Here is a 16,213-nt window from a genome sequence, read left to right on the forward strand (position 1 = left end):
AACATAAATAATCTAACCTATTTACTTCTGAAGAATTAATTAGATATCTTTCACATTTTAGTGATTCCATTTATTAACAAAACAAAAAAATTTATTTGTAAAAGTATAGTTAATTTAATAAATAATAGTTATAATCCAAAGTTTTAGATACAGTAGATCTGAACAAAAATAAAATATATAAGGTTTTGAATATGAAAGGGAATTTCAGGCTTTATGAATTGATAGTTATCTCAAAAATTCTTATGTATGTCCATTCCTAAAATATAAAATGCTCCATAAATCCTCCAGATATTATAAAAAAATAAAATTTTATTTTATAACTACAGTGCTTGAAAGAAACTGTTTAACCAAACTAAAACTGACTTGTTTAGATATTAGATATTTAGATTAATATCTAAATTTTAATATGAATGTTATTTTTCCCCAAATGTCTTATAACTTAGGAAAATAGGGCAAAAGTAATTTACTCGAGAAATTTGTAAAATACATTTCAAGCTAATCAAAGCAGAAAAAAATCAAAACATACTCAGAAGTACAACTGCATTAAACAGACTTGCATGCTGGCCAGGATACAAGAGCCAAGGAAGAGACCCAGGGAACCCAACAGTTGGCGGATATCCATTACTGCCATTCCTTTGGTGCCAGTCCACTCAGAGGCAGTTATGTTAAGAAGGAAAAAACTGTCTTTCAAAGTATAAACGCTAAACTACTACCAAATAAATAGATAAAGATTTGGAATGAGTTGGAGTTCCTGATGGCATCACTGAGCCACTTATACCAAGATGGATGCTTAACCATTTGTTCCCTTGCCATGCCAGGCTTGGTTATGTGACTTGTTTTGGCCAAACGAATGCAAATGGACCTAAAATATGCTATGTGTGAGCAGAAGCTTTCATTGAACTTCAGTCGGCCAGTTTGGCCTCTGGCTCCTATCCTCTACCAGGAGAACAGCACATCTGAGATGAAGGCTGCTCCTTCGGCTTGGATCCTGGAGTGAGAAGACTGGGTAAAGAGAGCTGAGTGGAGCTGCTGCTGTCCCACAGGTCTGTAGGGGAGAAATGAATGTTTGTGGTGTAAGCCACTGAGATAATCTGAGATTATAATTACCACTGCAAAAGCTAACTGGAAGAAAGGGTAAAATAAGTATTTTAGTTAAGCTATGAATCATTAATACTTCTTTTATTTCCAGCTAAATACATTCCTAGATTATGTATCCATGAGCAAAGGATTCTCATTCTACTTATTTGTACACCCTCTGGGCAACAATTTACAGCATGTCTTAAATGACAGAACTCAGCAGTGAAAAACATTTTGAAGATGAAGGGCTCTAGGAAAAGGTACCACGCATGGGACAAGTTGCAAATGGGTGTAACCTTGCCCAGAGAATCCCACAGCATGGACCCCTTGGTAGCAACAGTGCTGCAAGAGGCTAAGGAAGTGCCTGAGATGGGTGGCTTAAAACAAACACCATCAATGGTTTACACTCTTCTACTCATCTTAGGAATCCAAGTATAAAAGGACCAGGAGTAAATTGCCCTTCCAAACTGTAAAGCATAGTGAGTAAAGATGGAAGAAATTAGTATTTTCTTTTCATGCCAAAAAAATAATTAAAACGAAGCCAAGAGAGCAATATAAGGTGAGTCACTCTGATGCATACCCATTTTTCATGTATTTAAAAACTTTTTTCTTAAAAAGAGGCTTTAATTACTTTTCCCTATGGAAGTATTCAATTCATTTCCAGTAAGTTTATATAGGAATAAGTGTTTACATTTACAAGTTGATGCTTCTTCAATATGTCAGCGTTATTCAGTTTCCTTCATTCTGTCAATGTTCTAGTTATACGTGATTAGTTCCCTCTCCAGATTCTCCAGTCAACAAATTGTACCTGTATGTATCTAGTTTCTCATGCCAGAAATCTTGGAATAATCTTTGATACCACACTTTCTTTTGTTAGCCCTCACTGCTATCAATTCAGCAGTGAATCCAATACCTTCTACAAAGCTTATTTCACTTTCGTCTATCTCTTTCCATTTCCACTACCAAAATTCTAGCCCAAGATAATTTATTGTCCAACTCACTGTAAACACCTCCTAATTCACGAATCCCTGTTTCCACTCTCACCTTCATCTAAGCAGAAGCTACGTAAACATAGCAGCCCAAGTAATCATTTAAAAATGTCAATCAGTTCACACCACCTTTGTGTTCATAAATGCTTAATGACTTTGCACAGAATGTAGGCTAAACAACTTAAATTCTTAACCTGGTAAGTCCTTGGATGTCTGGCTCATGTCTGCCTCATAACGTGCCAGTCTACCCGTGCTCCTCATATCCAGTCACACTGACTTCCTGCCAATCACATTCCCCTCCAATGTACCATCATCCTCTTCTGATGTAAAGTTTTTGCATTTGCCATTTGCCCTGACTAGAATACTCCTGTCCTCTTTCTTTGTCTGGCTAACTTCTATCATCTTAGAGGTTTTATTTAAATAGCAGTTCATCAAAGATGCTACTTCTTCTCAGAACTTCAAAATATTCACTCTAAGTACCTTGGTCTTTTCCTTCTTAGCTTTTATCAGAATTTGTAATTATATATCCCTAGAATTATTATTTATTTAAGGTCTGTCTATACCATTAGACTGTAAACTCCATGAAATCTGAGAGCAGGTTTGTACTCAGCTGTGTCTAGCGCAAGGCCTGGCACACAGTGAATATTTAGAATGAATGAATGCGGGCAGGCGAGAACTTCGTAAAATTTACTAAACTGAAAACGTGGCAGATTCCAGTAGATATGGTAGATTTTTATTATAAAAGTTCTCCTAACAATATACAGAATGAAAAAATATGTTGCACCCTAGTTTGATTTGTTTACAAATTCGAGGAGCGATTCCTCAGTTGTCCAAGAACAGCAGCTCAGTTTTTCGACTTCTGGTGTATTAAAATATGCTTGTGCACAAAATTACCAACTGAGAAAGTCGAAGTGCTTAAGACGTGTACAATTTTCTCAAATAGGTTGATTTATCTTTTAAATAATATCTTTATGTATTAAATAATAGCTTTGTTAAAAATTATATCTTTAACCAGTCATAAAATGTAATATGTTTTAATATTACGATCCAAATTAGTAGCATACTTATTTCTGTAGTTGTGACACTGTAAACTGGAAATTAGGATTCTACTTTTAATAGAATAGGATTTCACTTATCCTTTGTCTTTCAAACTCAATAAATTTGAGAAGGAGGGAGGAGTAGGTTATTCTCTATTAAACAAACAACTCCCCAAATCCAAACATATCAATGCTTTATTTCTTTCTCACACCACATGTCAAATACCTATTGCCAGGAGGTCTGCATTTAGTGTAATTGTTCCTGGACCAGGATGATGGAGGCTCTATCATGACATGTGCTTCCACAATTACTTTGTTAGGGAAAGAGCAAGCAGTGCACTGGGTCATAAACACTTCTATTCAGGCCAGGTGCAGTGGCTCACACCTGTAAGCCCAACACTTTGGGAGGTGAAGTCAGGAGGACTGCTTCAGCCCAGGAGTTTGAGACCAGCATGGGCAACATGGGAAGATGCTGGCTCTACAAAAAAAAAGAGACACTCCTTACCTTTTGCTCTGATTGCCTCAACCAAAGCAAGTCATATGGCTATGGCTGGGAAGCACAATCCTATGATGTTCTCAGAAAGGAGGAGAAGAAGGAATTGAGGGAAACTGTGCTAATGGCTACAAGAGTCGTTTAGAGGCATTCAGAAGAATAAGTGGAACGATTCATTCATTGAAACATTCATTCACACAACATGCATCTTTTTCTGCACCAGGCTGTGAGCTAGTTTGCTTGGGATAAAATATCCAGTGAGTCTCTACATATGTGCTGGTTGGGGAAACAGTCATTTAAATAATTATTTAAACAGTGATGCTGGGAATGAATGAATGGTCCATATATTGAAGTATCCTAAAAATACCAATATAAAGTGACCTTTGTGTGATCACACAAATCACACAGTTTAAAGGTTTAACCTTTTTTATTTTTTTAAAAAAGATATGTGGAGAATGTAACCAAGGGATTCTGAAGTTTCATTAAACTATATTCCTATTCAACTTAACGGTGATCTTTACTCAGTGTGAGGGTGAATTTCTCACTTGACTCACATCCAGAAAAAGAGAATATAAAACCCAAGTAACATTTTAGGGTTTTTTTGTTACCTTCCTTTTTAATATAAATACTAGAAGCTGGCATATTACATTTTATTATGTTGATTCATTAAATTATAACACTTGACACCCAATAAAGTTTCTATCTTCTACACGAAAATACGCTATTTTTTCCATTGTTAAGCAATAATATTAAAACCATTAAGTGGCATTTAAAACAAGGAAGTATTAATCCATATTACCAGGACTAAAATACAACTTTTTTTCATGCATTTCTATCTATTTTTCGCACATGATTATACAAAGACATTCTACTAGGGAAGAGGGGGAAGGAGATTAACAACATATTCCTTTATATAAATTATGGATAAGTTTACCCATGATTTTTATATGGAACTTAAACATGCATAACAGTTCTAGTAGTTTCTTCTTGTACCAAAGTACAAAAGCACATCAACTTTGTACCCAGCCCCCTGTGTTCACATCCCACATTGATGTCTACTGCGTTTGAGTTTCAGTGGCTTGCTTTTTGTCTGCAGGAAGCAAACCTTAGATATGACGAGGCAGAAAAAGCAAGTAAACAAACAAAAAACGTCCATCCTCCTTATATTACATGTGTAAATAACCGCTCATTAAATAAAATTAGATAGTGCAAAAGATAAAACAGGAATTATTATGGAGTAATTAGAACCCTGGACTGGGAGAGGTTGATGTCTTGTATTACTGTTAACACCTAGACTTAGGACATTCAGATTTTGTCATGTAAAATGGTGTGTGGGATTACATTCACAGATGCAGAAATATGTTCCGTTCCATCACACCCACGAGCCTCTGAACAGTACACTGAAAGCTGGCATGAATAAGAACCATTTTACAATTGAAAAGCATAGCTAATGTGCTGATATGTGATGCATTAATTTAGTCATCATGGTGTTTCTTCAATTTAAAACATTATTTCCTTCCTAAGGAGTTATGTCTTTTAAAAAGGGTTATTAGATAGGACTGTGTAGGTATGTAGGTATCTTGTTTAATCAAAACTTTTCTTTGTAAATATTTCTACATTTCATTGTTTACAACCCAAATACATATTTTAAGAGATTTATACCATAATTTCAAAAATGCTTTATAATCATTGCTAATATGGTTTGCTGGTGGGTTATAAAACATCTTGCCTTAAGTTTACCTGTAATCAAAGCTTCTAGATATGGTGGACTAAGAATTTTAGCATTAGAAAAAATATAAATGAAACGTTTATTTCAAATTTGTCTTGTAACAGAAGAACTAAGTCATAACAGATGTATCACCAGATATTTAGAAGGAAGGAAGGATCTTACTATTTTAAAGGACCTTCCAAAGTAACTTTTTTTTGTTTTTCAGAGTGTCACTCTGTCACCCAGCCTGGAGTACAGTAGTGTGATCTCAACTCACTGCAACCTCTGCCTCCTAAGCTAAAGCAATCTTCCCACCTCAGCCTCCTGAGTAGGTGGGACTACAGGTGAGCACTACCACTCTTGGCTACTTAAAAAAAAAGTGGATACAACGTCTCACTGTATTGCCCAGGTTGGTCTCACACTCCTGGACTCAAGCAATCATCCCACCTCAACCTGCCAAAGTGCTGGATTACAGTCGCCCAGCCCAAAACGTAACTTAATAATGCGAAAAACTTCTCAGAAATGAGTCTGTTTTACAAATTCCAACTGTATTGTATTTTATTTTCCTGATTCGAATGGTTTCCTAATTCATATTTGAAGTAATAGTTTATAGAAAGCCCTAATAGCACTTAAAATCCTTCTTGTTTTTTTGGTGAGAAAACTCATTGGTTGACCCCTAATAAAATTAGCAAATTTAGAAGAGAATTTATTTATTTAAAATGAATTGAACATTTCTTCATCATCCAACATTCATTTAGCTGGCGTTATCCTAAAAAGATCAATGATTTAAAAAGAACATTTGAATTTTAATATTTTAAGAAAGGATATAGTATCCAAATTAAGTGCTTCAATATTAGTGAAAATTAATTCCACATTTCTTAAATAAAGATATTTTAAAAATAGAATACTTAACAGATGTTAAATTTATAGCATGGGAGTCTGCCTAGACAGTCAAGTCAAAGTGGAGGATGAGGCAATTGTCCAAAATGCTTAAGCCAAATAGAAACTCAGGGCATAATTAAGGCCAAAAATTAAACTCAGATTGAAATTCAGGCCAAAAATTAAATGAAAAAGAAATGCTTTTTGGATAGTGTCATCAAATTGGCTAGATATATTAATTGGATCGATTGAATTAAGGTTCCTTTCTCTCTTCTACTTTGCTCGGGTATAAGAGACCCCAGTAGTTCCAAGGGTGTGGTTTTACTGGCAGACAGTGGGAGCTATGAGACCTGGTTTTATTGCTATTTCTCCCATTAACAGCTGGATGACCCTCAGCAAGAAAGTATACTTAGTGGGGCTTCAGTTTCCTCTTTTTATAAAATGAGACCCTCTAAATTCCTTTCCAGCTCTGGCGTGTTATAAACTCCTGAAACAGTAAGATTACAGCTATGTCTGTGTGTGCATATGTGTTGTGAAATGGAACAACTACAGCTGTATGTGTATGTGCGTGGTGTGCCCAGTGTTCAACAATACCATATTACCCTAAGGACTTCGCTAATATTTAACACTCACTCTAAGTTTAACTAGGTATTTGATTTAATTACAATAGCTTTTATAATTGTCTTAAGAAATTAATCACACTTGATATAGGGAAGAAATTTTTTTCATGTCTTGAATTACACTGATCAGAATAACACTGGATAGTAACTATTTAATTTTATGAGTGCTCAAAATACGTGGTCCAAGGTATATCTCCATCCAACATGGTTCTGTAAGGTGCCTACTGGTGGTAAGAACTACAATGATGAATACTTTTGGGGCAGAACACTTAAGTAGTTAGTATTTAGAAGTCTATTATTTGCAATTTTTAATTGTTTTAGTTACACCATCTGTAACACATTAATTCTTTAAGTTCAGCTGGCATATTTTAGCTTTGTGTTCATTACTTACCTTTTTAGTGCAATAAATGTCTCATAATACTTAGGCAGTATCTTAATAAAGTTCATTTCTTACCTTTCCTTCCATTATTGAATAAATTGACAATACAGCCAAGCATCCATAAGGTATTTTGCCACTATGCCAGAGTATTCTTATCTTTTTCAATATAATAACATAAAATCCTGTAGTTTCTCAGTGACTTGTCTAACAGCTCTTTTCCAATTGTTTGTCCCATATTTTCCTCTGTTAGCTCTGTTTTTCTGCTTTTCACAGTACCATTTCTTTTTACCTATGAAAAATTCATGATGATAATGATAGTACTTATGCTGTTGTTTTGTTTTAAGGTCAGCTACCTCTTTTCTATAATTGAAATCAATAGCTTCTCACTTGTTCTCATACTACTTTACCTCTTGAGTACCACAACATTTAAATATCTCCCTCATCTGACCCACCCCGCCACACACACAAGTGTCCTACAGTTCCACTGTTTTTAACTTAAGCCATTTGTTATGATACTACCTTGGACATACCTATCCCCTCGTGTTAAGTATGCTTTCAACCTTACTGAACTTCATGTACAGCAAAAATATCCTGGCACAACTGAAGAAACTGCATCTTTAAGAAGTCTATAAATGAATTCTTTAAACAATGTAAACAACTGCTCCATTGTTAAAATATTTAAACAGATCATGTCAATGTCAATAGACATTTCAATGCTTCATCCCTGACAACTACTATTCCTTTCACGTGTATTGAAGTAAAATAATATTTTGTATAGAGATTTTAAGTAGTTTATTAAGCAATGAACAATAAAATGAGAATGAGTGTACACAGGAAATCCTTTGGGTTATTAATGTATTTAATATTTTTCCCATGTCTTTGAATGACAAATGATGTTTCTATTATGATTAATAATTTAATTAGCATATATGATGCCTCCCCAGGGGCTTAATTATCAAGTGCATCATCATAGTTTCAAAATGGACATGACAGCTATTGACTCAAAATTTGCTTTATTGAAAACTTCCATAATGTACTTTTATATGACAGATTCTACTAGGTTATTAAATTTCTGTCGTGAATGAATTATTCCAAGATAATAAGCAACAGTACTTTCTATACCTACATTAAATAATAGTCCAAAAATAATAGGGTGTATTATCACCAAATATGCAGCTTTCAAAAGCTGGTTCAAAATCTTAATTTTTCTTTGTACACCAGGAAAAACTTCCATAATCTACAGATTTCGGTTATTTACCGAACTTCAATTTATGCCATGAAGAAGAGAGCACAGAATGGGGAAAAATGAACAGGGGCCAAATCTGGGCTTAAATCTTGGCCCATCACTTTCCATGTGGCATGGATTTGCCACTTGCTGTCTTTGAGTTTCAGTTTTCTAATCTTTAAAACAGTGAGAATAATGCTTCCTATAGGATTATTTTGAAGTAAAGCACATGACTCATGGTAAGAATTTAGCAAGCGGTAACTTATTATGATTATGATTACAGTTCAGGTACTATGGTAGGGGAGGCAATATGACAAGTGATGTTCATGGATTTCTGAGCATATTCACTTTTTTTGAGATAGGAAATAGACATATTTGATTATTTAAATGGCATGCTTTTAATTACACCATTATATAATATACATAATTATACTATGCTGTCACTAAACACAACCCCCCCCACACACACACCCCCCCCACACACACACCCCACACACACACACCCCACACACACATTACTACACAAAAACTAATCTGTACAAAAAAGTTTATACTTCACTCTTCTAAAATTTCCAAACCACATTTCATGTACCCCTTTGTCTTATTTGGTACGTCCTACAGTTATAAAATAGTAATTATTGCCACCTCTATTTTATCTTGTTAAAAGAGATGTATTACCTGAGACTGCATATTACTTCTAGACATACCTAAGTTTTTCTTACTCCTCTTTCACTATCTCAGGGTAATACCCTACCGTTGTTTCTATAAAAATATAATTATTTCTAATGATTCAAACCTGAGTCACATAAATAACATGGTTGAAAGCCACATAAAGAAAAATTACTATTGATTTGTGGCAACCATCATTCAAACATTGTTGATTTATAGTGCCACTTTTCATTTTGAGTTTTTATTGACAATTCACAAATAAGTTTTTTAAAACACATGTGAAACCTGTCTATGAATCTCCTTTTTTAGATTTAGGTATTTGATTTAATTACAATAGCTTATATAATTTGCTTTTTTGTTCCGTCAGAATATAATTTGCTTCATTATAGGTTTAAATTGCTATCTTTATATTAAAATTTTATTTCTTAATGTTGAAACGTTGAAAACTCTCTATTGAAGACTGACGTTGACTGCTAAATTAAAGAAATTCAGAGTGAAAACTTCAAGGTTCTCCAAAGAGCCTAGAATCATCTCCAATGATATCTTTCCGTGGCAATAAAAATTAGTTAATGGTAACTCGGCTTGTCATAAACTAAAAGTCTGTTATATGTCACAGATTTGAGTTAACATTCCCCTAAAGTCATCTTGCAAATTTACACGGGTCCAAAAAAGAATGTGGATGATACTCTGCAAAGCAGTCATTGTTATTTGAGACCACAAAATACACCAAATAATGTCTTTCAATGATAGTTTGGCTATTATAACTATTGTGCTCAACAGCATATATGTTTGAAATAATTTTTTTCAAAAAACTATGAAATAATTTATATGAAGAAAGAAAATGTAATAAGAATCCATAAATAATTCAGATGATAATTCATCAATAATTGGTTACACTTCGTGTAGTCTGTTAATCTGAGTAAGAAATGAAGTTATAATCTCGTGGAATGTGTGATTCCTTTTTATATTGGGGCCACAGTCATTCAGAAAATAAAATTTTAGTATCTATAAGTGTAATTTTGATACATCAATTAAAACCTAACATCAATATTTTACCTGTTCTAAAAAGTGAATGTTTTAACATTGTGATTAGCAAGACCAAGTTTTTGTATCAAATATTTAATCGTGTACTATGTGCTGAAATAAGAGAGATCTACAAGTACCATTGGAATGAACATCATATAGATAATATAGTTTATTACTTTCATAAGCAATAACATTCATAATATTAATTTATATCTTCGTGATTTTTTGAAATCCAAAGCAAACAAAAATGCAGACACACAAAAACACTTTAAGCTTATGTTCTGCATTTTATAAAGGAATTAGAAAAATTAAAAGCTTATTAAAAAAGTGGAATAAGAATTTAATTGGGAAAATGTTAATGACAGCCTAAAGCTGCACTAAAATTCTGAATAAAACATGGCTACTGCAATTGGACCAGGTTTCTTTATGAAGTTGTTTCTACTTCTAAGCTGCATATGTGCAGACACAAGTGATATAGAATGTAAGTGTTGCCATGGTAAGTACACATTTTTTCTTGGATAGTCAATTTTTTCTTAAAAATGTATAAAGAACTCTCACCTCATAATAAGTCATGAAAATTGACTGTTTTTCTTATCATTACATATTAGTATGATGCAATGCAGCATAACACATAAATAAACCACCTTTTAAAAACTTTAGCCTACTAAGATGGATTATAAAACATTAAGTGAAAATGAAATAAGAAATCTCCAAGTCAGGTAACTCTAAATGTTGGGTCGTAAACAAGTTATATCTCCACTAAATTAATAAATATTCTAACCTCAGGACATTTTTCACAGGCCTGAGACACCTCAGAAGTCCAAACGCAATCACTAAACACACCCCCAATATACTTTAGCCCCATGACTCTTAAGGAAACATAAAATCATTCCTACATCCCTACTTTCTCATTTTTCCCCCTGTGCAATCAATGATTTCTAAAAAGTAAAGACTTCGTTGCTTTACTGTCTTTTGTAAAAACAAACAAACAAACAAATAAAAAACACCTCATGGTAGTTCCCTTAGAGTCCTTCTTGGAAGCCAACTCAAGGAAGCCTGGACGGAGGCGTGACACTTGGACTGGGAAGGTGGTGTAATCTGTTGCGAATCACAGCAGGTTCTGAAGTGCTGGAGAACCCACGTGTGCAGGGGCTGGAGAACTTTTCCACCGTCTCCCAGAGGAAATGCCTCATTTTAAAATAGGGGGCTGGCTGGAGCAAGGGGTGGGGGTGAAGGGTGGGCGGTAGAAAAAAGAAAAGGCAGAGGCGAAGCTTTCAAACCGTTCACGCATATCTACCTGTGCTTATTTTCCCTCTATTTAGCCTCCGATCAACTTTATTATTATTATTATTATTTTCCTTCTGTAGGAGGACTTAAGCAACCAGGATGCTGAACATCTCATAGGCTCAGGCTGGAACAAAGAAAACCGAGTTCCTAATACTGTATCTCTCCCTTGCAGGGATCACGTGTCCTGCTTTCGCTGGAATGCACTCTTCTCGCCCACGCTATAAAAATCTCTATTGTGCTTTGAAATTTCGCCTAGGTTAGAATATGCTCACATAAAATTGCTTTTCATCCATCAGCAGAGCCACATTTCGACATATACAGATACGAATCTATTTACCTGCTGACCCAGTTACCACTGCAGGTACATCAGATGTGTTGAAAGAGTATTGGGGAAGTAATCGAACAGAGCAGGGGGAGGACCCACCCCCCATCGCTATTTTTTTTTTTTTTTTTGTAATTCCTTTTGAAGGAGAACTTCGAAAGGAACGTGGGAGTCGCAGATGGTTCCTTTCTGAAGCCGATTCCTGGGAGTTGCGAAAGTGACCCCGTCTCTTCTCTGCCTCGAGCCGTGCCCTCTCGCCCAACCCGCTCGCTTTGTGACTTGATGGGGAAGAGACAGCCAGAGAAGAGCGGGAGTAGAGGGCGGAGGCGGGTCCTTTATTCAGCCCTGATGGCCGAGAAGTAGTGTAAGGAAGCAATCTTGCAGCCATCTCCGTTATTATGAAGTCACACTATTTTAAAAGGCAATCTATACAGTCCCCCAACCCCCGCCCCCATTCTCGACTCTGCAAACAGTCAGATTAGAGACCACCGGTAGCCAATCTAACAGTCCACGAGCCAGGGTGCCATGATTACCTTAATGCTAATGTGCTTCCCTCCCTCTTCCCACGTCGAATCCGAAACACGTCCTGCATCCTTAATAACTCGGAGAGGAGGACGCAGGATCCTCAAGGGGACCCAGCGCTGGATTGGGAATAGGCAGGTTCACCAGCTTCTCGTGCCACACAAAGGAGATGTGTGGGCAGGAGTTGTCTAGCTGACGGGGAGGGAGGCAAGGTTCTCCCTGACTCCCAGGGAACACGCTCCCCCACTTCTTTCCGTCCTCCAGTCTTTCATGTTCCTGCGTCCCCTCCATCCCCCCAAACCCCACCCTTTCCCTGCAATCCCAATCACATAAAAATCTTCTAATTCTATTTTTTCAAACAGACACCGAGACATTGATACAACACCTTCCAAGATAAAGAGACAAGTGCGTCCTGCCACAAGTGTGTGTGTGAGTGTGAGTGTGTCACGATCAAACACGCGCTTCATCCCTCAGACACCTCTTGGGAAAAAAGCTGACTGGAGATACCCAAGATAACAACGAGGAGCTAAACCTAATTTCAGCGGAACCAGCGGTCCCAGCACCAGCGCCCAGCATTTACCTTTCCTTTTCGCAGTATGTAACCCTTTAAGGTCTCTTGCCAGCTCACGCTACTCGGTGCTCCCATGCACCCGCCCAGTTAGCACCCCATTTCCAAATGCTCTGCAACCTACCCCATCATCGCCGCCTCCATCGGCCACCGCACAAGCCGCTCCCCGCGAACGCCGAAGCCTCCCGCCCCGCCACCCCCGCCCCGGGCCGGCCCCTGGGGTCCCACACCTCGCGCGCCTACGGCCCCCGCGGCACCCTCCGCCACGGAGCGAGCGTGCCTTACTCACATCGCCGGCGGGAGAAGCTGCCCATGAGGTTTCGGAGAGCGCAGTCGTGCAGCTGCCAAGGGTTATTCCTTAAGTGTTCAGGGGTCCGCGGCGGAGTGGGCGCCAGGGTCCTCGGAGGAGGCGAAGAGGAGGGAAGGAGTAGCAGGTAGGAAGAACAGGAGACAGAGGGGAATCCAGAAGGTGCCACGTTAGACCATGATGCCGGTGCCCTTCAGGTGGACGGCGGGAGAGGTTCCCGCGGGAAGCGGCTGAGGGGAAGCCCGAAGCGCCGGCCGGGGAGGCAGGAGCGCGTCCACTCCCCAGCCTCAGCCTGCCCAGCGCGCCGCGCTAGCGACCGTAGCAGCAGCAGCGGCGGCGGCGGCGGCGGCGGCGGAGGCGCAGCTCCCTCCCCGCCCCCAGAAGGCTCCACAGACAATAAATCCTGGGCGGAGAAGAGCCGAGCAGGAAAGGCGAATCCTGCACCCAACTCCGTAACAACCCCTGCCCGTCGCCGCGCCTGTGCAGGGCGAGGATCCCCGGGGGCCAGGGCGCAGCGGGCGTCTCGGAGGGGCTGAGCGCTCCGCAACTGCAGGAGGCGGTGGCGGTGGCCCGCGTGGGCGGCTGCAGGTCCCGCCGGCGAGAACCCGCCGCACAGGGGCCGGGTGTCCGTGGCTTCAAGCCCGGTGCTCACCCGGAGTAGGGTCCTCCTCCGTGCAGTGGCTGGGCGCACAGGTGCCAGGATTGGCAGGCGAGGAGGCGCCGCTCATGGCTCTCGGCTGTGTCTCACCGCTCTCCCCGCCCCCTCTCTTTCTTCCCACCCCCTTCTCCGACGACACCAGCTGCAGCTGCTTCAAAGTGTGAAAAATGTCAAGGAGATTTTCCAGTGGTAGGAGGGGGTAACCATGTTCACAACCCTCGGTCCCTTTTTGAGGTCCTCGCCTGTCCCTCTGACCTCTACTCCGGTTCCCCCAGATTATGAGAAGAAGAATCCCAGTCCCGCACGGAATTGAAACGCTAGCCTTCTCCCGGCTCCGTCACGATGGGCTGCTTTTCGAGAACGGGACGAGAGGCCGAGCTCTCTGGCTTCCTCTCGCCTCCGTGGTGTTCGAGGCAGGTGGTGGGAATCTCCGCGCCGGGCGGAGCGCGGCCGCCGGCTCCTCCCGCTCGCGGGCCAGCCCCGGGCGCTCGGGCAGCGGGGCGCGGTGTCCTGCAGCGGGGCCGCCTGAGCGGCAGAAGTGGCTCCCGGCCTGCGCGCCCGCCTGCGTGCCCCTGCACCCGCACCCGCTCGGTGACGCCGAGCTCGTGGCTCCTCGGGCTGCTGCTCCTGCTATCTCAGCAAAGAGGCGGCCGGGAGCGCCTCCTCGGGGTTTCCTCCCCCGCCCGCCTTGCCTGCTGCAGGTTGTTGGCTGCCAAGGAGGAAAGTCTCTGCTTGTGCGTCAGGTCGCTTCGCTTCGGTCATGGCAGCGGACCTTGTGCCTGCTCTCAAGTCCTCTCCGCATTCTGGGGTTGCGGCTGCTGCCCTGGGAGTGCACAAAAAGGGAAGGGGTTTCCCAACTTCCCTTCATATATTCACCGCCCCTCCTCCTGCCATGAACATTCTCTCTCTCTGACACACACACACACACACACACACACACACTCTCTCTCTCTCTCTCTCATATGCTCCCTTACGTAAAGGCACACACACTTTCTTCTTTTTTCTTCTCATACGCTTCTCTAAAGTCCCATAAGCAGCAAGACATATTGATGAAGCTAGTACTATATTTACACTTTTTTTTGTTTTGTTTTTTGAAACGGAGTTTCGCTCTTGTTGCCCAGGCTGGAGTGCAATGGCGCGATCTGGGCTCCCTGCAACCTCTTCCTCCCCGGTTCAAGCGATCTTCCTGCCTCAGCCTCCCGAGTAGCTGGGATTACAGGCGCCCGCCACCACACCCGGATGATTTCTTTGTATTTTTAGTAGAGACGGGGTTTCACCATGTTGCCCAGGCTGGTCTCGAACTCCTGACCTCAGGTGATCCACCTGTCTCGGCCTCCCAAAGTGCTGGGATTACAGACGTGAGCCACCGTTCCCGGCCTATATTTACACTTTTATTCTCTATACACATCTAATGAATTCCATCTTTTAAAATGGATATATTATGCTGGTATTCTTTTGTGGAATATAGGCCATGTGGTTTTTGTTTCTTCATTACAAGAGAGAAAGAATCGTGTCTTTAGTTCTCTAACCTCAAACACAGTCAAGACTATGCACAGCATTCACATGCCACTCTGGGGGTGTGTGTAAGCTCACACTTTGCCGCAAGAAAACACACCTGATTGTATTCTTAGACTTGGAATGCTAAAGTCTTCAAGGTCAAAAATTATGTTTCCTGGCTGCTAGAAATTGTCTAGGAAAAGACTTGAGAGACTGGCACCTAATGTGCCGAGGACCTAGAGAGGAATTATTGCCCACTTTATCTGGGCCATGAAGGTGGGCTGACTTTTAAGGACAACTTGCCAGTGTTTCATATCATTTGCATATAGAAAGGAAAAGGGGTATATTTTGAAAAGCCAGATCATTTTTTTATATTGTTACAAAACACCAAAAGAAAGTGTTCTGAAAATGGCAAGGAAATGGAATAAAATCGTTAAAAGAATTTTTTTTTGAATTGACTGCTGTTGTGCCCTGTTTTTTTCACCTGTAGTGTTGTCCTTTTAAACATTTTGCCATCTCAATGTCTCAGCTGGATGGAGTGACATGAAATATTTTAGGTGTTGATTAAACAGGTATTGACAAAATAACCTGGCGCAACAATTACACAATTTTAGCGGTCCTTTATGGGTTTCCAGTTCTTTTTAATACAATCAACACAGTACTTTCACATATATTCTTTCATTTAATCCTTTCTTAAATCTAGGTGGTGGATAATCTAATACACGCTTACAGGAAGCGCACAAAGGCTCATCTCATAAGGGTATCCAGTTGCCTGGCACTTGAGCCCAGAATTTCTTATTTTAACTTCAGGCTTCATTCTTTTGTATCAAAATATTTGACAAAAATTATTCTGTTGAAAAACACAGCCAGTTATGAGTAACTGCAGATCCTTGCATACAGGCAGCATACCTACCAATGAGGTTACCTTCTGTGTGTTAAGCAGAAGTAGT

General features: G+C 39.9%; 1 protein-coding gene across 3 annotated transcripts in view; it reads right to left on the reverse strand.

The window, feature by feature from the left end:
* The window catches only part of LOC115837495 (leucine-rich repeat-containing protein 7-like), a 315,547-nt gene extending 300,945 nt beyond the window's left edge, over window positions 1–14,602 (reverse strand). For 2 of the 3 annotated variants that reach the window (XM_030823158.1, XM_030823159.1), the window contains exon 1: window positions 13,091–14,602. In XM_030823158.1, the coding sequence (XP_030679018.1) occupies window positions 13,091–13,092 (2 nt within the window). In that variant the 5' untranslated portion in view covers window positions 13,093–14,602. Of the gene's footprint in view, window positions 1–12,925; window positions 12,975–13,090 lie in introns of those variants that run through there. The other variant, XM_030823157.1, reaches the window with a different exon arrangement.
* Between the last annotated feature and the right edge of the window lie 1,611 nt (window positions 14,603–16,213).

Source organism: Nomascus leucogenys, chromosome 12, assembly GCF_006542625.1.
Source record: "Nomascus leucogenys isolate Asia chromosome 12, Asia_NLE_v1, whole genome shotgun sequence".
Classification (NCBI taxonomy): domain Eukaryota; kingdom Metazoa; phylum Chordata; class Mammalia; order Primates; family Hylobatidae; genus Nomascus; species Nomascus leucogenys.